A 22,604-nucleotide genomic window follows, 5' to 3' on the forward strand; every position below is an offset into this window, starting at 1 on the left:
CTGATAGTCCTGGCTTTTCTACATCTTACTTTATTAGCTGACTATTATAGTCTCTCGATTTTTTTCCTTCATTTTCAATAAGACACTGGTTTCTACTAAGTGAATAACAAACTGGACCTTCTCTTTCACCTTTTATTAAAAGTGGGTTTTTTCCCCTGAAAATATAAAGTAGTTATGTCTTTAGCTTAAATACATATGTAAATTATATATCACAAACTTGAAATACAATAATTAGCTTCACAGAGTTCTGTGGAAATTCAATATAGTACTGGTACACTATTCAGCAAGCTTATGGAATGACAAAAAATGAATCACATTTCATGACTAAGATCTTAAGTAGCCTCTGGTTTTTCTAACAAAGCCAAACTGATCAGCGTTTTGCAGCTGTTCCATTTCTTCTTCCGTGCAGTCTTGGAGAAATTCTACAAAAATAGAACCTAAGAGCAAGTTAGAAGTAGAGTTCCTGACAGGTCGCCTTCAGAGTAAATCTTGGTCATGAGCGTGCTGCTGCTATGTCGTCAATAGTGGCTGTTTGGACAAGGACGTAGCAGTGACTGGGCAGTGCTGGATGTGTGTAGGGGGCTGTCCTGCACCCTGGTTACCCATTTAAACAAAGGCACAGGCTGGGTCCAGCGTGCTGTGCATTTAGGCGGTCTGGTCCACCTGGAGCACTGCAGGCTGCACTGCGTCCTCATCGGACCGCTCTGCATCCTCAGACGTTAGCAGGTAGCCCTCCTCATAGCGAACCTTCTGGGCCTGTTCCACGGCCACCGACTCCTCTTCTTCATCTTCCTTAATTGTCAAGTCGATGTTGCTAGCCAAGCCCGAGCTGCTCCCCCTGGAGGCTGCCCTCCCTGCATCCCCCTCCTTGCTCTTCCCTTCCACCGCAGCACTGGGCTGGGACATTTCAGAGAGACCCTCCGCGACTGAGCTCTCTTCAGGCTCATCCGGTATCTGCTCACTGCTAGGCAGGTCTTCTGACTTGGTCTCATTTTCTGTAGGGCTGTCTCCCTCTTGGACTTTCTTTCGACCGAAGGTGAGGGGAGAAACCTTGAAGGGGGAGCTTTTCCCAGAGGATATCTTCTGGTGATTGGAAGTGAGGGATTTCTTAATCTTCTCTCGCCTCTCTGCAGATACGATCTTTGTCCCCAGCTTGTTCATTTTTTTCTCGATGTTCTGGCGAGAAAATGCTTTCTTGAGGCTATCCACTTTCCGGAGGCTAGATCTTTTTATTTTCTCTGCCCTACTTTCTTCCATCTTTTCCTCTGCACTGTCTTCCAGGGCCTCCTCATCGTGGGGCAATTCATCATCTGATGAGAGGTCCACCGTGTGCAGGGTTTCCTCCAGGGACTTGTTTTCATCAGCAAGCTCCTCCTTCTCTTCCGCTGGGCTGGAAGCCGGCTCTTTCACAAACACACTGGCAGGGATCTCATTTTCTTCCTGAAAAGATGGACAATGTAGATTTCATGTTAATAACAGTTCACAAATGTTCTGAAATGTTATAATTTGCTGTGTTGGTCTTTCTGGCACAGGGTAGAAAGACAGATCAAAATGAAACCTTTGTGGCTTCAGTTTTCTAGAATGTGAGGAGTTAATTCTAAACTGGTCAAGTCATTCCCCTAGGCTGGATAAGGGGCAAGGACTGCTTACTGGGAATCCTACGAAGGCAGGTGGCAAGGGTTCTATCAGTGACAGGCAGCAAGGGAAGTGGGCTGTGGTTCTGATAGACCAGGAAGTCGCCTAGATAAAGGAGCTAAAGTAAGTTACTGTGAACCCCAGAGGCCTCTCTCTCCTATCCTCCTTCAAGGTCAGATGGCTCTGTCCCTGCCAAAATCTCACTGCAAAAGAGCCTGGAGGCCAAATTAGAAGATAAAAGATGGGGGCAAGGGAGAGGATTGGGAAGTCCTCAGGTATCGGATACCATGTAAAGCCTTGATCGGGTTCCCTCCCCGGCTGAGTCAGAAGTAAAAGTATGGTCAACCTTGGGGTCTGCTTGAAACTGCACACTAATTTTTCTGATGACATAACTTTAGAGTAAGAGAAGCAAGGGCCAGCCTTACTGGGGGCCCACCCCTGGAGCCTTGTGGTTTAGGATATCCTTTGTGGGCATTAATAAGCAGAGGTGGCATGCCATGGCCATTTTCAGAGTCGTGAGCAGGAATTCTGAAGTAGCTTATCAAGGCTCTATTGTTATCCAGGGCTTCCTTGGGCAAGAATACTTTGGCCCCCACCTAGAGCTAAGAGTGAGGAGAGAGCTCAGGAATCTGCCTCCTTCCCTGCACTATTCCCAGCATACCTCTTCCTCCAGCTTCTAGCACACAGGCAAAGGTCTGCCCCTCCGTGTCTTGGGGAGCAGAGCCCGAGAATGTGCCTCCAGAGTGCAAGGGCAATGGTGCTCCAACACTGCTAAGTGGGTGGATAGGAATTCAGACGGACTTGGTCACCCAACATAGGAATTCCTTTCATTTTTTTTAAATTTTTCTTTGAATACTGGATTAACGAGAGCCAGTCAGCAAGGGGGTCTTCACATTTTCATGGGAAGAAATGGCACAGTAGAAAGAACGTGTGACAGGAGCCTAACTCTCAGTCTCTGCTGGATTGCTGAATGGCTGGGTGGCTTTCAGCAAATAATCTCCTTGGATCTCAGTTTTTTCTAAATATGAAGAGGATTTGACCCCAATGAGCAGCCTTCAAACTGCACTCCAGGGACACTTGGGGCTCTGTAGGCATGCTGAGGTGGGCCAGGCTTCAGAGCCCAGGCCCACCCTGGCCTCAACCAGAGCTTTGATGTCTGGATTATAACATGGACTGCCCAGTAGACTCTCAGTTTGAAAAATAACCAGATTTTGTACATTCAAAAGTCAATCTGGGATCTAAACTTCCTGTAAAGTTTGTGTTAACAGTAAGAATTTCCCTTCTTGTTTTGCAATTTTCACCGAAAAGTCAGTAACATTGAGGTTATGATCAAACACATGCTCTAGGAGTGTACCTGCCTGCATACTTTTTAACTTTTTGCTTACAAAAGCTAAATGAACAAAGTTTGATTTAGAGAAACTGAAAAGTCCCTCCCCTTATTAACCACTGAATAGTATAACTGTGATACTCTGAAAAGATACAGCCCCGTGTCTTCCCCTCACACACACCTACTGGTACCATGGTCCTTTCTGTAAATTGGTTACAAACAAAGGATAAAGTCTTGGGTAGAGGTAAATAGCAGAAAATCTGGTTAAATAGAATCTCCATCAGAGTAAAGAAATCACAGATTCTGTTTCCCAAAGCTCTCTCCACAACCACCCATTTTGAATGTAATAGAAAGTGTCAGGAACACAGTATAAAAGACAAAGAAAAAAAATTGAAAGGAGCATGGGGTTCCCATGAGTCGTTGATGACATAGACTTTTCCAGAGAGTGACTTCCCCATGTTTCAAGTCTTATCTTGCTGCTATTTCGCTGGCATGTACTCCCCATGAGGGTGGCAATTTTTGTCTCTTGTTCACTGTTAGGCCCCAGTGACTAGAATACTTCCTGGCAGCTCAATAGCCATTTGCTGAATGAGCACCTGTTGGCTAAGGTGGCTTTCTAAGAAAGGCCTGTGGGTGACTGCAATAGAAATTAGCCCTACCCTTTGGTAGGCTTGAGAACTACAAAAGAATGGGCTTAGCTCTGTGTCTTAGAAGGAAGTTTGTTGAGTGTAGCTCCATTGGGAAATGAGGAGAACCTTGGCCTAAGGGGCACAGTGGTTTCCATTTTTAAGGAAGGGTGTCATTCTCAGTGGATGAGCATCACCAGAAGGGAGGCCCACTATAGAGATAGCTAAGGCCCCAGTGCTTAGTCTAGAAGCAAAATTACTTCTGGGGTTTGATGAGAGGGCTGGGAGATTTTGACAGGAGCTGTTTGCAGGAAAAGCAGAAACCAAGAACTCAGTGAAAGGTTACTACAAGTCCTCAGTGAAGGAAGCAGAAATTTGGGTGGGAAACTACAAAAATAAGCCTTGGTTCCCAGAGCAGAGATACACTTTGTATGGTCTAAGCTCTCCGGGGGTAATCAGAGGGTTACCCTGATAACTTCCCTTTCTTCAACCCTAACAGAGAGGGAAACATAGTAACTGTACTTAGAATTAAACAATGCTGCCTTTTTTCTTAAATTGCATTTTGTTATTAAGACAGCATAGTTCCTGTTGAGTCGGAAACTCTGGTCTTGCTCATGACATGTCCTTTGGGGACAGGTTTGAGGAAAGTGCAAGGTCAGGTGAGTCAGCAGCGATGTCTGGTAGATACACACGGCACGTAGAAGCACAGCTGAGGGATGGAGGGAGACCTGTTGAACTCCTTCCTCCAACGAACGCCTGGGACCTTGATTCAAGAGCGCTTACGCCAACTCTGAAAATAAACCCAGCGACAACAGACATAATCCAGAATGAGTTAGCTGTGTCTTCATAAAACTGGAAACAAGTGAGATAGGTCTTTTTGCCTAACTGCTTTATGCTTCTGTTGTCACTGTTATTACTTGAGCCGTATTCTGTATTCTGTCTGCCGGACAGCGTTTATTCTACGGCGGCCCATGGCATCCAGTCCGAGGGCAAGCCCCTTCCATTCCCACAGGGGTCTGCCGATATCTGAGCACACGCAGCTCTTACCTTTCCGTGCTGTGTCTGTAGAAGCAGGAAATACAGACACTTCTTCAAAATCTCTCTTGCTTGCCCTGTGCTGGACTATGAAGTAGCTGTTACGATGGAGGAAATTCAGCTGGCATTTCAGACAGCAGACCTTCTAGAACTGCGCTGTCCCCAGGGGCCCAGTCTCCCCTGCACGTGGGCCATTGCTCAGTCCTTTCACGGGTCCTCATGGAAACATTTGATGATAGCTCACCCGTCTACAGGTGAAGGGACACTTCCCCTTCAGCCTCCCGTCCTCATGGTTTTGATCTGCCTTCACTCACAGAGTCCAATACCGACGGCTCCTTCCAGGGGGAGGGCCAAGCTTATGCCTCAGTTCCATCACTGCTTGACTCTGTTAGTTACTCATGTATCTACTTCGGGTTTGTGACTCCTTAACGTGGCATGAAGTATCCTTGGTGGGCTGCAATCCTTTCTTGGGCCCTTCTATCTAGTAGTCCCCCAAGAGTGGCTGACTGTTTGCCCGACAGATTTCTTTTCAAAAAGGTACTCAGCCACCACCGATGCCGCTGCTCCAAGTTCTGACCTTTCACGAGAACCCATAGGAGTTTTTCAAAGGAAGGGAGAGTTAAACAGCCCACTTCAAACACATATGAATGACGTGCTTGCAGCACGAAAGAGAAAAGGAATGGAAAGAACTCTTGAGAAGTGGCATTTTTCCTTATGCTTTAGCTTGTTGGCTATTTATATTGATTTTCACGAACTAACTGTCCTGGTTGTACATGCAGATATCAACACAGAGAAACTTGCCAACTTGCCAAGCACCTCTTGGGTTGGAGCTCATGGAAGCAAATCTTTGCTCATAAGAAGCATACACTTTAAAAGAGAAGGAGATTCTACGACCAGCGTTAGAAAAGGAAGCTTAGAGACAAAGCTTGAATGAGGGGAGAGAAGCCAGCAATCTGTTCTTTTGTCCCTAACTTAGGATCCCTGTCGTTAGAAGAAATTAACTTCGGTTGTCACAGTCCCACAGGGATGTGGTGGCATCCTGAAGGGATATGAGGATCATAAATTTGTGTCCATGGGATGTTTTATCCAATAATCTCTAAATACTAGTTATTAAAATGGAACTATGCCCACCTGACATTCTGATTTATAGGTCTCTTTTACACATTGATGGTTTTCTCCAATTTGTGTTTCTGTGGTATAGATCGCCAAGTGGATAAAGCCATTGATTAGAACTGCACCCCTAAGCCAGCTGTCGGTAGACTCAGCAAGTCATAAGAATAAAATGCATTAGTTATAATCCCTGAGCAGTCTTTCACATTGTGGAGGATTTAAAAGTTTCATTATTTTTCAGTGTTATCAAGGGTTCAATTCTTCTTTAAGATCACACTGGTTAGGTATTCTTTGTTACCCACCAAACAAAACAAAACAAAACAGAAAACCAAAAAAACAAAAAACCAAAAAAAAAACCCACCACAAAACGGAAAACAAATCATTCTGAATTATTTAAAAGCTGGTGAAGAAAACCCAGTAAACATGAACTTTGCCATAGTGGGAATACAGCGTTTGTTTTTACTCATTTTACCATTCGACTCTATAATTTTTTTATTGATAAAAGGAAACCTTGCTAGTCACTTTCTCTGGGCCTCTGTTTCTTTGATATAAAATGAGGTTAAACTAAATGATTATTAAGGTTCTTTCCAGCTCCGAGACGTTTGATTTTCTGGTATTAATGTAAATCCCATGAAAAATAATTAACAAATTTCAGAAGAGATCTCCCAGTGTACTAACGCCAAACAGGTTTCATTTCATGCAAGAATCCAAACTATAGGACCTGAGATGCCCTGGAGAATGTCTTTCATTCATTCAATTCTAACAGATCCAGATTGCAAAACAATGGAGGGGGCCACATTTATGTGGAAGGACTGCATCTGAGAAACAGTCTAGTTTTTTAATAAATGAGAGAAAGTAATGATTCTTTTGAAGAAACAATAATCACTTATTCACTTAACATGTCTGAGGCAGTGCTCACATTCAATAAGTGCAAATAATAATAATGAGAGTATTTTGTTTATCTCAGAAACTCAAAGGGCATGGGATAAGTCACACATCAAAACCAATTGCCCATTGTGGGAATGTTAATCAATGTGACATAAACATGGTGAGTTGTCACATAAACGTGTCTTTGATTTTCTGTATTCTCATTTCTTCTACAGCTGTAAAAATTTAGCAGTTTTCAGAACAGTGTCTTTGGATAAAGTATCATCTTTAAGAAAAAATCAACTTGAAAATAGTCTGAAGAGGTTACACTTTTAGCACTTTTCTCAAATTCTTATCTCATCAAAGGAAGCCAAATGATGAAGATTTGAACACACTGATAGGCCTGATTCTCCACGAATGTGTCCACAGCAAACACCCAACCTCTACTCTTTTCACCCAATTTCACAATTTTATCTGGATGAAAGTGTAAGCTGTCCATGAGTACTCTCATTTTGTTCCCTAGATTGGAAATCATTCCCAAACTGCTTTTTCAGATAATCATCGCTAGAACCTTAAGGCATGAGTGGGTGCCACCCCCTCATGGCCAGTTGCCTATGAGGTTCTAGGCTCTTCAATCAACAGAGAAAACTCCCTTTTAACAGTAAATTCACTGATTTTCTGTATAAATTCCATTTTTAGGTAAAGATAGCCATACTTACAGGCAAAGCATTAGTCTTATTAGTCTTTAGCATTTGCTTTTAGATCACCAATCCCTCTGAGTCTTATTTCATTTATACTGGGTCTTGTCACAGTATTTTGAATTCAAACATTGATTTTAAGCTATTATAAAATAATGTAAAAAGAAAAGCTGCTAAGTTTAACAAGGATTTTACAATTTTTTCATTGCTCAAAGGGAGATGAATATTCTCCAGTTTTAGAGACTACTGGCTATAATCTGAAGTAATTGCCAAAGGCATGAGAGGCTTTAAAGCCACAACAATGTGGTAAATTCAGCATGCATTTAAATAAATAAATAAATATTTTATTTTTATTTATTTATTTATTTTTAAGATTTTATTTGAGAGAGAGAGAGAGAGCGAGCATGAGCGGTGGGGAGGGGCAGTGGGAGAGGGAGAAGAAGACTCCCCGCTGAGCAGGGAGCCCGCTCGATCCCAGGACCCCAAATTCATGACCTGAGCCGAAGGCAGATGCTCAACCAACTGAGCCACTCAGCAGCTAATAAATAATGTATTTTAAATAGGACAAATTAAGGACAAAGTTTGGAATTTTAAAAAATGCTAATGTGTAAGTACCTAGTAGACCAACCAACTGAGCGACCAACCAAAGAGCACCTGCAGATTTTGGAGGACACAACAGAACTTTACAAACTGGAAACCTAATCCTCTGAACACTACTGTAGTAAATATGCTCAAGTAAAGTGACAGATTTTCTTTACTCTCTTTTTTAAATTTTCACATCAATTTTTTTTGTTTTAAATTAGAAAACCAATGAATTTAGTAAAGGAAAGTCTAGCATAGGGTTCGAGTGGACTGAAAATGACAAATTACTTATAATGCGGTACCTGGTGTATTATCTGTCTCCTTACTCTTTTACCCACCCTCTGCCACTCTGCAGACTGCTGCCACTAGAAAAGTCTATTTTGGGCCGGCCCTTTGGGCAGAATCCTTTGCTCTCATGGTATGTTGGGGACATAATACAGATTTCAACATGATAGGTGTCATACAATGTCCCAACTAAAGCATAAGCAAAATAAGTCCCAACTAAAAAGCATAAGCATAGCTGTTTTAAGGTCTTGGGTAGGGTGGGGTCATTTTTTACTCAAGAGCCATATTTCTAACCAAGCAAAAGTATAGCCTCCACTCTGTGCAAATGCATTTCAGATCCACCCAGGAAGAGTTTCTACTCCTTGAGACACCATGCCAGTCACCAACCATTTTAAATAGATTATTCCATTCACTCCTCACCCTGTAAGAGAGGCAGGAAGGAGGAAGCCTTCATGTTTAAGAGCACACACTGGAATCAATTACATGTGAGTTCCCATCCCGGCCACACTGCTTGCTTACCAAATAACGTCAAACAAGATAACAACATCTTTGAATCTCAGCATCCTCATCTGTAAATTGGGGGCAAATGAGATAATACACAGAAAGACACTTAGAGCACGCAGGACTTACTAAAAGAGCTCAACAATGTTTTGTTCCTATTAATATCCTCAGGGTTCAGATGAGAAAACAGAAGCTTGGAGAAGCTACAAAGTGTGCACAAGATCACATAGTTGGCAAGCGGTGAAACTAGAATATGAACCAATGTCTGTCTATGTGACAAAATAGAGCTTCTCAACCCTGAAACTGGAGCACTCTCCAGCACAAGTCAGAAGTTCACCCACTGGCGTAATCACTACCCTGGAGACCCTACTTTAAGAGAAAGAACAACCCTTCCACGAAGAGACTGCTCCTGTATGTGTTTTTGTCAAAATAATCATCTTACAATGTCTTGAGAGTTGAGATTTCTAATATCTTTCAGGCTACTAAAGCATCTTCCGGGGCTTAAGAAAGTCCAGTTCCTTGACTTTAGTTCCTTGTCTCCCAAACTGTTCTTTCAAAAAAAAAAAAAGGGTCCTTGGGGGCAGCTTGCTAAGAGGTGCAGAATGGAGCCTGAACACGTTGCTTTGGATTCTCTTAGCTTCCACCTTGCTCTTGAGCACCCCTGTTTCACCTTTTACTCACTATATGGAGAACTGCTACCATTTCTGGCTACAATTTCACACCTGTCAATCCAACATGGCAAAACAGGAGACCGTGGTAGGGCTCAACGGCAGCCCGAGTCTTTAAGTTCCCCAACCGTTTGTTTTTTTTTTTTAAATGTCAGAGTTACAATTCTCTTGAATTTTTAGTCACACATCTTCTCCTTCCCCGCCCCCAACATCTACAGAACATCCGTGGCAAAATGAAACATAAACCGATCCTGACAAATTATGATTTTCCTCTGCTAGGTACTTCCCCCGCCCCCTTAACTAAGGGATAGAGGACAAGAGATAATCTTCCCGATTCATACGGGAAGAAGGAAAATTTCCTTTGACGACTCAGATTTAAACATGTCTGTACATGTTTGGTTTTGTTTGGAGATCAGTATTTAATTTAGAAATGCCTTGAGAGCTGAGCTTTCTAATATCTTTTAGGCTAATAAAGTAAGGATCTTATATGGCTTAAGAAAGGCGCCGTCACCGTATCTCTTTTCAGTTCATCTGGTGCATGAAAAGCTATTCCATTTGCATTAAAAGCTAAAAAATGTCTGGGCTGCAAGAGCCTGCAAGGTATAGGAGGACATCAGCTGCCTGAAGCTTTACATCAAGTGCAATTTGGGGAAGACAAAAAAGCATCCAGATGAGCCTTTCCTTTTATGGAGGGAAGGAGGCTTAGGTTCTAACTTGGCAGAGCAGATTCATTTAGAAAAAAGAAGGCTCCCTCGGTTTAAATTCCAATTTCTAATTCTCCCTTAGGAGATGAAGGCTCTTCTTGTGTGCCTTTCACAATCAAACAGTTGGTTATAGCCTCTCCCCTCCATGGCTTTGAAATCCTCTCCTATTCACATGGTCACAAGGAGACAGCCCTGGGGCAGGGATGGCAGTCGCTTCCTGGGATCTGCTGTTGGCTGTGTTCCACTGGGCCGAAGGGCTTCCAGCATTAGGCAGGGCCGCCCTTGGATTCACAAACGCCCGCCACTTGGCGGAACAACAGCCCCACGCAATCTCCCTGTCCCCAGATACCCTCTTGCTACATTAATTGCATCATTGATGCATTTAAAAAAAATTAAGTGGACTGTTAATTCTAAGGCAACCATTTACAAGAGAAAATATTCAAGACTAGCCTTTGTAAACTATAACTGATGACACTGCTTGAATTTTACTTTCCAGTTGTGGTTTCCCTGAGTGATAGGATGCCTACCTAGTGCGTTTGTAAAGAGTTACCCTCTATATTTTTAGTGCATCATGGGCTAGAAAATAACTCAACAAAGACTGCTTTGGCCAAAAGGAATCTTAAAGGAACAGATGAGTTCAACTCTAATGGAATCAGCTTTCAATACTTGGTTAGTCCCCCAAACACTGGTAGCTTTTAGCCAAAGAGACACCTAAAACAGTCATGAATTTGACTTCTTGGTGAAAAAAATCACCTCACGCGATTATCTCATTTCCACAGAGTTAATCAACAGCCAAGGAATTAATATGCCCTGTCCAGCTAACAGTCAGAGCCCCAAGTTCATAATGCAGAGAGGCAAATGAATTGGACTAGGGTGCATGCCCCTGCTCACCTTCCCAACCTGTATGGACTGCCTCGAGGTGCTCCCTAACAAATGACCCCGGCCTACTAGCCCCTGGTGCCTTGGGTTGTGGCTGCAGAGACCTGAGAAACTCCAGCCCTGTAAGCAGATTCCACAGCCTCCTGCTGAAGGGGGGTGGGGGGGAGAGACAACGCTGTGTGTGTGTGTGATCCCTGCCAGGCAGGACAGATGTACAAATGGCCGTGAGAGCCAGGCTGGCTGAGATCACCAGTGTTGAGGAGTCCCAGCTGGGTGGGAGGAGGAGTAGGGGGCACTGACCTGGAAGATGAGCACTTTGAAACGGTTGCGCCTGAGGAGCTGGGCGTGGTTGTTCTCCAGCCGCTTCACCTGCGCGCTCTGCCTGTCCATGCGCTCCTTGACCGCCCTGGTGTGAGCGCTGACCTTGCGGGACTTCTCCAGCAGCTTGCTCACCGTGTTGCTGATGGAGGCCTGGTATTTGGAGAGCTTGGTGAGGTCGTTCTGGATGCCCTTCACGGAGCCCTCGAGGCTGATCTGCCGCTGCTCCATATGGTGCTGGTTCTCCTGCACCGCGTCCAGCATGTTCACCAGCTTGTCCAGGAGCGTGAGCACTGTGACGGCGTTCACCTGCGCGTTGTCCCGGATGGCCTCCTCCGTGCTCCCCAGGTTCAGGCTGGGGCTCGGCGTGGAGGAGGGCACTAGGCTGGGGCTGGCTGGCTTCTCTTGCCACGTGGCCGAGCCCAGGTGCTGAAACTTCTCAGCTTGTGCAAGGTCCTCCCCCATGGCTGGACAGGTGGGAACGTGCTTCTCTGGCAAAAAGGACAGCAGTGGGGGTGCGGAGAGAGGCCCGCTGGTCTGAGCTCAGAGCACTGCTCTCCAGGACTGGCAGAGGTTCAGACAGGCAACAACTGGCTACACTGATCAGGGGAACTGCATTCCCACTGCTCTTAAAGGCCCTACTCCACCCAGTGGGAGGCGAAGTTTACAGAGCTGAGAACCACTCAGGGTTCAGAAGCAGGGGCACACTTCCTAACCTCGTGCTCCTTGGCACGGGGGCACTTTCCTGCAGGTGTCGCTTTTTTCCCCCTCCTCCTCTATCCCTTTATAAAAGAAGTTCAATGCCATGTTTTAATCATGACTTCATCTAGAGGCGGAGAAAAACATGCGAATTTGGCTCAGCTCCACAGCCTCCAATTGGCTAAAGCTAGTAAACTTTTCTCAGGCTGCTATGCTACAGAGGCAACACAGCACGTGTGTGTGTGTGTGTGTGTGTGTGTGTGTGCGCGCGCGCGCACGTGTGTGCGTGCGTGTGCGTGTGTGTTTTCCTGGATACAGGTTATTGTAACGGAAAGTATTGTTTGCATTTGCCGTTTGCATTTGCCGTAGAAGGACTGATGGGCTGCAGGAGGAATGGTGTCCTCCTGGGAGGGGGCGCCAGGTTTAAAGGGTACTTGCAGCCAAGCTTGTACTGTGAGTTTTTAATTTCCAAAGGAAAGGAAGTAACCCCGATAATGACAAGGAAAAACAGCCCAATGCTTATTACTCTTGCAACTGGGGGTGCAAAAGAAGTTGAAAGAGCCTGAATTTCAGGAATGTGAAAACATGCGCTGCTGTTTTGTACTGGTTATCATGTAATAGAAGGTGAATTTTTGAATGACTTTAAAATATAGAGTTTCTTTTGAGAAGTAAAATTGAAAAAGGAAAAAACAAGACAAAAAAAGTGTAGTCTCCTTAAGAACCTACCATGCTGATTTGGCTTAGCGAATTCTGAATCTGCGCTAAGAGCTTTTCTCAAATACCTATCTCTGCGAGTCATTTATTGACACGTGCCCACAAGTGTAACTGTCGGGCAGGTTGAGTCGGAGTTTCTGAAGTGCTTCTAATGTTTGACATTTCCAAATTCCTGTTCAGTGAAGTGGCACACCTGTTCTGAAACACGGCCCTCCTCAGCTGAGCCCTTGGGACGCAGGGCTTATTTCCTAAAACGACTTTACATGCTTGAATTGGTTTTAAATGTATCCAGCCTTTCAGAGTGCTTTCAGCAGGAAGTTTGTAATAGGCCTGCTATGAACAGTTTTGAGAAGAACAAATGCCATCTCCTATTGGGTCAGGGATAGATAATGGAAAAGCACCGTTCTTCAGTGGCAAAAACCTACATGCAAGCCAATCAATCAGTGGGTCATTTGTTGTCACATTTACTGAATTTGTGAGTCCCCACTATCTGCTTACTTTTAGGTTTGAGGAACTATCCAGGGGATGTTAGTGAAGCATGATCTCAGACTACATCTGCTACTTAGGGAGATGAATTGAACATTTTTACAGAGACCCCTAGTTTCCTCAGATAATTGGTACCCCATATCCGCTTAAAATGAATCTGTTAAAATAGGGACAATGAAAGTGAAAACATTTGGGGGCGCCTGTATGGCTCAGTCGGTTAAATGTCTGCCTTCGGCTCAGGTCATGATCCCAGAGTCCTGGGATCAGCCCCTCGTCGGGCTCCCTGCTCAGGGGAGAGTCTGCTTCTCTTTCTGCCCCCCAGACCCTGCTCGTGCGTGTGCTCTCTCTCTCTCTCAAATAAATAAATAAATAAATAAATAAATAAATAAATAAATAAATAAATAAATAAAATCTTTTAAAAATTGGGCAGATTTGGTTGAAACTTGATCTTTAAACCATGTAAGAAAATTATTAAAATTAATTGACTTTACATTTAACAAAATTTAGTTGATCAGTGATGTTAACTTTTAGAAAAAGAATGAATCGAGTGTTGACTTTGAGAACCATAATTTTCTAACCAAATTACACGGTATCATGATACAATGTCCTTTTACATTTGACTTCTGCAGGCAAATCATAAAAAGGGTCATTACTGCAAAAATATTTGAGGGCTTCATCAGTTTTCCAAGAGCCTCTCTTAAATTTTGACATTCATATCATTCCCTTTTGAAGCACTTATTGTGCCATCATCTGCATAGTTTTTTCTTCTTCGAATGTTAACTATTCCAGCTGCAGATTCTCATTTGTCAGAGGACTTGTCCATGATTCAAGGGTTTCTTTAACATTACCTTCATCAACTTCATGATTTCTTACGTATTTTGAAAGATTTTCAATTTCACATTTTAATCACTTTGCCCTGATTTTGCATTGATTTGCATTGATTTTACATTGCCTTGTTAGATACTGCATCATCAGTTAGATGAGTGGAGACACTGGAGACATGAAGTTGAGGTGGGAAAAAGAGAGAAGCTGGTTGTTAGACAGGAAGAAAGGTTTGAGCTTATTTATGCTTTAAAAGTAATTTTGAATAACTCCAGTAACAGAACTATTGTCTATTGCTGTGTAACAAACCAGCCTGAAATTCAGTGACTGAAAACAACAGTCGAGCTTTATTTACTCATGATTCTGTGATTGGCTCGGCAGGGCTCAGTTAGAATGGATCACTTCCACTAGGCAGGCTCATTCACTTGTAATGGATTCCAGGATGCTCTCAATCACATGTCTGGCTCCTTAGCTAGATTGACTAGACTGCTGGGATTTCTCTCTCCTGTCTTCAGCCTCCAGGGACTCTCTTCTGATCTTTCTAACAAACAAATATTGGATATGGATGTCCAGGTGTGGTGCCAGAATGGGGTACTATGAGAGCTTTAGTCACAACAGGTATGGTTAGGGATCTGAATCCTCCAACTGACCACCAGCTGCCTGCTGTTACCTCAGCTCTCTAAATCATATAAGCAGAGAGGTTATTCCAGGAAAATCCTACTTTATTACTGGCTAGGGCATTGGTCTCAATCTCTATTTCCCATTTTGGGTCATTAGTAAGGTTTGATTACTCCTTTAGCATAATTTCTATGCCAGAGGCAGCTCAATGACCTTCTTGGTTGGCCTTTTTCCTTTCAACCTATACAGGAATCCTGAATTCTTGGTCTTACTACTGTGGCAGTCACTAGAGTCCTGGAATGATGATCCTGCAGAAAAGAAAACCCTTCTCCTCAATGGCTAAAGAATCAGAAAAGCTAAGCTGGCCACTCCATATATCTTCTCCTTTGAGCCCCATAGTGGTATTCAAAAGCCTTTCAAAGATTGAGTTGCCTCTTGAGCAGGAGGTCATGTGATTCTATTAATCACATGGAAAGAAAGGACATGATGACTTTTTTTTTTTTTCAAGGAAAGAAGAGGAGAGAAAGAAAACAAAAGAAAAGGAAGGTGTCTTCCAGGAAGAAGAGGAATCTTATAACCTTTTTATTCTTCTTAATGAAAACTCTTTCTACTCCCAGCACATACTTGTGAGGTCTCCTTTATGTGGATAGCTCCTGGCTAAGAGGCAACTTTCCATTGATCTTTTATGTTGATGAAAGTCTTTTGAGCAGATATACTGACAGTCTTTTGTTCTGGACTACCTTTTCAAGAATGCAGAGTGAATAGCCTTGGAAAGCAAGAAGTAGCAGAGGCTAGGATTATTTGATGTCCAGTATAATAAACGTGATGTTTCCATCTTGGGCAAAGGTTGGGCAGATTGTTGGCAGCCTTTGATAAAAGATTGGAGTTCCCTAAACTTGGGGTTCTTCACATGTGATGCAAATCCACGGCATGTGCAGGATCCACCTATACCCACCTCTGTGTCACCCCCATGTGATGTGAGGAGGGGAGGGAAGAAGAACTGATGGGAACATGGAATTTATTTGTGGGCTGTGCCATGAGTGATAAAGTTGTTGTCTCTGGACCAGAAGTCATGCATCTTCTGCCACGAAACTGGCAAGTTAACTTTTCTCTTTGTGGGGGTGAATGCCCATTTGACCGTTTCTGGATTCTTTCTGCACTGCATCCTGCATGGGTTCAGAGGAAAGCGAGGGTATAGTTTGCAGAAGGCCTGAAGGTCTTGCCTTTTCTTTATCCTCTGCTGAGGCAATGGAGAGGAATTAAGTGTTCACTTTCACTAGAAATATTAATTAATGGCAAAACATATGTGATTACATAACCCTCATATCTCCCAACCAAAGTCCCCATATAACCTATCAGGGATGCCAGTACGAAATACAGCGACATATAAGGAGGTCCTGTATATATGAGTGATGAAGCATAGATAATGTGTAACGGTGACATAAAAGGTAGATTCCACTTCCTTCCCCTGAGCTGCCATTTAGGGAAGGCCACAGTTTTGGGAAATCCTAGAGGGCCCTGCATTCTCAAGGACCCCCACCCACCGCCTCTCAGACTCCCATTTCCCAGTGTGCCATTTCTGTACGACTCCGTGCCTGCCCAGTTGTGAACCCTAGCCTCTGCTTTTAAGCATCACAGAACCTACTGACACAAAGCATTCACGAGTGTAGTGAATGTTAATGAAGCTTCAGGGTCACAGTCAGGAAGGTTTCCGACAGCTTGCTGGTTCTCCTCTTCCCAGTTTTATGTCTTCCTGTTTTCTCCTTACCTCCACTTTCTGTTTCATGAAAGGAAATTTTACTCAAATACTGGCTCTTGGGTTTTATCCTCTACCTGAAAAAGATATTATTATTATCATAAAAAATAGTTTCCTATTTTCCTAAGAATTCTGGTGCCAGTTAAGATTAACTAAACTTTCTTCCATCTTGTTTTGTTGTCAAGATCAGGGGCGGGGAGATGACTTAGAACATTGTCTATTCATCATTCATTTACTCAACAAACATGACTGACTCACAAGTAGGTACTAGGAATATAACAGTAAACAAGAGACAAAGTCCCTGTTTGTATGGAGCTTGTGTTCTGAGGGGTGAGAGTGGAGACAGATGATAAATAAAAATACAATGTAATGTCAGACAGTGATAAGTACTGTGAAGAAAAATAAAGCAGAATAAGGGGACCGAGAGTGACAAGGGCGTTATCTTCCAGTGGTCAAGGCAGTCTTTGCTTAACACGTTGAACATATGTGTTAAATACATACACTGAATAGATAAAAACTCTTAATGTAACTGTCTAGTTTAGCTTCATGGCTTTGAAGATGTGATTTAATTTTTTTTTCAAAAATATGTTCATGTTTTGTGTTGCAAATGCCATATTCAAAATTAATACTTGTTCTGCTGTCCCTTTGTGACTTGCTCATTCACAGAAGACTTGGTGGTGTACGCAGAGGAAATATGTGGGGGTGCCCTGTCCTTCCTACAGAAAAGTAAATCAACTACTTCAAATGAGTGGCTGTGTGCTCGGCATAGACTTAGACTCTTGGACAACGCACACAAAAAATATATATATCAAGGTTTTTATCACGGAGAGGTTCAGAGTTTTGGGAAAAGCAAGATTTACTCACAAGAAGCAATTAGAAGACAATACAAAGCAAATACCTAAGGGAGCCAGGAAGTGGTCCCTTTTCAGTCTCAGGAAACCCCTTCACCTCACAATAACCTTAGCATTTGCTTTTCTCATTACAGAGCCCTAAAGCAAACAGGAACTGAGGCAAAGAGATTTAAATGAGAAGAGTAACTTAGTAATAATGCTTGTAGTACAGAGCTTCTCCTGTATGTTGTCTCAAGGCACTACAAGACCTTGAAAAACAATACTTGAAGGAAGTGGGCAGGGATTCCACTGTTTTTTCTGACCTGACTGATGCTTGGGGAGGCACAGTGCTGGGGACAGAGCTGTGAGATGAGCAGATTTATTTGGCACTCTCTTCCTTCCTCCACTAGACAGACCATCTCCAGCTGTCTCCTCCGTTTCCCCTCTCCCTTCCTGGGCACCCTACTGCTGGTAATGGAATCTTAAATCTTCCTCTGTGAAGGGAATTCTAGAGATTCCCCGCTCGCCAGTTCCAGAGTTTAATAGGGCTTATTTTTAGTTAGTTGAGGTCTATTTTGTGAATTTGTTCCTTGACCTATGATGATGAATAAACATTAAGAAGCCATACAATTTGATTCTCTGTTTCAACAAACAAACAAAAACCAAGGACAACAACAAAATCTTCTTACCCTGTCTTAAAAGGAAGTTATAATAAATTGAAAGTTGTAAAGAAGGAAATTCCAAGGCCATTTTGGTAACCAAGTCTTGTATTTGTCAGGAAATTCTTCTTCATAGATAATTTAAATCCTTGTTGTAGGAATATAAAACCATTTCCTCTCATTCGGTTCTGTTTTTTGAGTTAATGAACAGCCACATAATGGATTTCTATAAATTACCTATTAATCATACTTATGTGGTTTCTGAATACTGATGTTACAATTTGGATCCTTGATAAAATTGAGGCTGTATCGCTATAGAACCCACTGGTAAAAATGTTTTTTCTCAAAAATATTTAGGCAATGCAGCATGTTTTAGTAATAAAATATTTTTGTAGGTGAATGGTGGTAGCAAGAAATACTTGCCTGATGGCTTAACACTTAGAAAGTGCTTGAACTATCTTGAATTATCTCTGAATGCTAAAAATGTGTGATTCCAAATTCCTATCCCTTTGGGCTCACATTTGTTGACTTCAAAGACCTGTTGTCTTAGTTGAAGATGTGGCTCTGTTCCAATTGAAAAAATAAATAAGTACTGAGTGAGCCCAAAATCCAAGTAACAAGAATAAGTGACAAGAGCAGAGGGAGGAAGTGTTTGGCTAGTTGTCCTCATGAGCTTTATTGCTTTATTAAAACATATTTGGAGTATCTCTAAAAAATTTTAGGCTGTTGCATAGACAGTCATAATATCAAGCCTGATTAATGGCAAACATGCTGGAATGTATTATAATGCAAAAGGGACTTTGTGTCTTCAGGCCTTACTTTCCTCATTTGTAAAAACTTGTCTACTTGATTTCTAAAGACTTTTCTAGTGATAACATTTTACAATTTAATGAACGCTTTAATACATTTTTGCAGAGTAATTTTGCTAGCATTGTCTCAGATTCTCGGCTTCAAAAACAATAAAGGCAAACAAACAAACTCATGGGTCTGGGAGATCCATGGTGAGGGGACTGGTTACTCTGCCCCATGGCCCTGCACTCTCCAGTGGATGGACATTGTTGCTCCTTCCTCCTCTTGGGGTGCGAAGGGGCCTGGGTCAGGCCTGGGGTCTCACTTTGTGGCTTGGAGCCCAGGTCTTGGTTCCACCACCCCCAGCCCTTGGCCCTCAGGGTGAGCTGCATTTGAGATCCAAGAAGCTCCCTCCCTGACCATGAGAGTGGGGTGCATGGGTCACAGGTCCCAACCTCTGACCTCTCCCAGCACTCCCAGCTGCCTTCCCTGCCCAGCTTATACCTTAAATCCAGCATGCAATGCATTCTGAACAGAGGGAGGGGAGGGCCATGGTTGTCCCTCATAGCCCAAGAGACCATAGGCCCTTCTCTCCCTCTGCTCCTTTCATTTAATAAAACCCAGACAAACAAAACAACAACAGCAAAGAGAGCAGAAAAATGAAATATGAGTAGAAATCAGAAACAAACAAACAACCCAGCATCCTTTGGTCACTGGATCTCACCTTGGCTCATAGCCAAGGTCTCTTGACCAAATGTAGAATTTGGGTGGATTGAGTCAAAAGACCTGAACTTGATTTTCGGCTCTAACACTAACTAGATGACACTGAGCACTCAACCTTGAGGGACTGGGTTTCCTCGTGTGGAACATGAAGGGTTTGACTAGAGGGTCTAATTCAATACAGTAGACATTTATTAATGGTTACCTACATTTAAAACCTTTCAATAAGACATGAGGGGGGAGTCGGGAAGAGGGCAAAGATAAAGATGTGAGGAAACCCTCCAAAGGAAGAAAGACAGGGTTAAGCCTTGTAATAGAAAACAGAATCACAAAGCTCTAGGAGCACAGAGGAGGCACGATGGGCTTTTGAGTTTTCAGGTATTATGAAAGCTGATATTCCCCTGTGGCTGAAGACCCCTTCAATGAAAGGTGTATTTGGTCTGCCTTTTAGACCCTGAAACTAGTGTCTAGAGTTCACTGCAGCCACTACTCTGAAGCACAATCTACTCTGGTGATTAGGCATGTCCATCTCTCACTGCTAATTGTACTCCTCTGCAGGGTGTAGGAGAAATGAAAACTCGGGAAGATGGAGTTTTTCCAGTTCAGGGATTGACCTTTAAAAGAATCAGGGCAGAGAGAGGTTAATGAAGCCAGTTGAGGAAACTGGTGTAAATCTCCCCGACGTAAGATTGAACTAATTTAGTTTAAATGGAAGGAAGCCCAATCTAAATTAGAGAAAAATATAATCTGAACTATAGGATTTTTTTAAAAAAGAAATGCAATTATATTATTGTCAAGTATGTGTGGTAAGTTGAACTAATTGCTAGAAAAGCATTTCTAAGTTTAAGGGCTATTAGATTCTTCTTTTTAATGAATAGATAAATTCTGATTCATCAGGACTACATGCGTATAATTTATGTGTTAACATGTTTAAAAATAAAGTGACCAATCAAGCTCTTTAAATTTTGTTCATGCTGCTCATTTTTTTAATGACCTCTCCCCCACCATCTTATGTGAACAGTTCAGAGGTCAACCTGAGTCCCATATACTTTTAGTTTTCGGAATTTTACGAATCAGTAGGGTCTGAGCAAATGCTGTCTCACTTTGGTTTCTGTTTACTAGAAACTGTGCAATTTTATTACAATCAGATCTGAAACTGTTATCTCCAAAAAGTTGTTGCTAAAAGAGATATCACAGAGGGAGGCCAGCTGGCTGCTTCAGGCTGTCATATGCCATGGCATAGCGAAGGGCGTGACTGACGAGCTTCTGGAAGCTCTTCTTGGGCACAAAAACATTGACAGACACTGGGAAGAGGGAAGTAAAACAAAATAGTAAGGAGAGCTCCTCACAGAGTCTGCTCAAGCTTGGCTATTGGTCAGGAAAGGAGGAGGTCACATCCAGGCAAGGGCTAAGGAGAAGCCGAAATGAAAAGTTTTAAAAGCATCCCGGAAGGGGAAGCTGTGTGGATGAAGATCAGCTGGGAGCAAAGAGCAACTGGGTGGTTTTCCCTCAGAGAGTCTGAACATGTGGGAGACACCAGAACCCAGCCAGCCGGGGGGCAGCTGTGGGAGCTTATCACAGTGGTATGAAAATGGTAGGACCTGTCGTGAGCTAAAGCTTCCACTCTGCCCACTGGAGTCATGTAGTCTAAAATATCCACTTCTCCAGTTCCTAGGTCCAGAAATTGAGTTTTATCCGCTCACTCTTAGATGATAAGTTGTGGGGGAAAGGGACTCATCATTCAAATGCACAAGACAGTGATTTACGAGGCATGTGTCTTAATGACTAAAGAGAGAGCTCCCTCGGTCATTTCCTTTATCCTGGCTCACTTTTGTGGAGGTAGCACCCCTTCAGGTACAAAATTCCATAACAGATGTTAGCTCAGTGATGCTGAAACATAGCAAAGGGAGATAGATATCCCAACAAATATTTTATTGAGGTAAGATTAACGTCTGTACTGCCTTTTCACATTTCAAGCATATTTCTGTCTGCCCTCCAATGACTGATCAGGAGGGTGTTTTCTCAAATCTGTAGTAAAATGGAGAAAAAAGAGGAAGTGTAATTGATCTACCAAAAACCAAATATATTTAACTTAAAAGAATGTACTTTATTCTGTGGTTATGCCCTAGTTGTTTTTAATGTCAAAAATTTTGATTTTAGGGGCACCTAGGTTTCTCAATAGGTTAAGCATTTGACTCTTGATTTTGGCTCAGGTCATGATCTCAGGGTTTTGAGATTGAGCCCCAGGTCGGGCTCTGCCCTGGGCGTGGAGCCTGCTTAAGATTCTCTCTCTCCCTCTGCCCCTCCTCCCCTACCCTCTTTAAAAAATAAAATAAAATAACATAACATAAAATTAAATGAAATAAAATAAAAATTTTAAAAGTTGATTTTAGGGAATTATAATGCTATCTTTATTTATATGTGTATATATATTTTTTCAATTAGGCAAAGGAAAATATTGGCAACCCTCTGATGGTTCCCTATTTTTCCTTTTTTGGAGGGTGATTTATGGTCCATGAAATCCCAAAGTCTGAGAATGATTGGTTTAGAAAACTGAAATAAGATCTGTATACCAGTGGCTTTTTAAACTTTTGATCAAGATGCACAGAGAGAAACACATTGTTACATGCAACTCACACCTACATAAATATGTATATATAAATTTTTACAATAGAAATAAAAGTTTCACAAAACAATAATTAACTTTACCTCATGCAATACACTCGGGTCTATTCTATCTTGTTTAAAATGTCAGTTGATATTCAACAATTCAATTTTACAGCCCACAATTTGAAAAACACTGCTCTAGACTCAGAGCCCTCTCGTCCAGGATGAAGCTGAATCAACACTGACAGGTGTTTCCTTTCTGGATCTCCTTTTCCAGATTCCACTCAGATCACATCCCTCCTGTTGCACATATGTTGCCCACAAAAAGTTACAATACAATTGATTAAATAAGAACTTTCTTCATGTCAGCTTTATCCTTGTCCTCAGGATATTCTCTTGCCACCTTGCTGAGATTGAGAAAGAGTCTCTATTTTTCTTGGATTGAGAGGTCACGTTGGTCTTCTTGTCACAACACAGAAAGTCCCCTGGTCTTATTAGCCCCACATTCACAAAATACATCTTACAGTGGGTTATGCTGCAGACTAACAATTCACATTTGTTTTAGCAGCTTCTATTCACCTCAACTGCACAGCATGACATTTCTGTTACAACTCAAATTCAAGCTTTGGGGAGGACAGGAGGGGTTACCTTACTCCAGCCCTAAAACAC

At 42.6% G+C, this 22,604-nt stretch overlaps 1 protein-coding gene across 1 annotated transcript; it reads right to left on the reverse strand.

Annotated features, from left to right (window-relative positions):
- Positions 1 to 153: 153 nt before the first annotated feature.
- Positions 154 to 12,001, reverse strand: CAVIN2 (caveolae associated protein 2). Its single transcript, XM_027590822.2, has 2 exons — positions 11,218 to 12,001; positions 154 to 1,440 (listed from the first exon to the last, which is right to left on the reverse strand). Exons 1-2 carry the CDS (start codon positions 11,698 to 11,700, stop codon positions 646 to 648), a joined length of 1,278 nt encoding a protein of 425 aa, XP_027446623.1. The 5' UTR covers positions 11,701 to 12,001; the 3' UTR covers positions 154 to 645.
- Between the last annotated feature and the right edge of the window lie 10,603 nt (positions 12,002 to 22,604).

Source organism: Zalophus californianus, chromosome 3 (genome assembly GCF_009762305.2).
Source record: "Zalophus californianus isolate mZalCal1 chromosome 3, mZalCal1.pri.v2, whole genome shotgun sequence".
Classification (NCBI taxonomy): domain Eukaryota; kingdom Metazoa; phylum Chordata; class Mammalia; order Carnivora; family Otariidae; genus Zalophus; species Zalophus californianus.

Coding starts and splice junctions, on each gene's coding strand:
- CAVIN2 (XM_027590822.2), bottom strand. CDS start 11,700: ATGGGGGAGGACCTTGCACAAGCTGAGAAGTTTCAGCACCTGGGCTCG. Junction 1,441..11,217: donor TCAAAGTGCTCATCTTCCAG/GTCAGTGCCCCC, acceptor CCATCTTTTCAG/GAAGAAAATGAGATCCCTGC.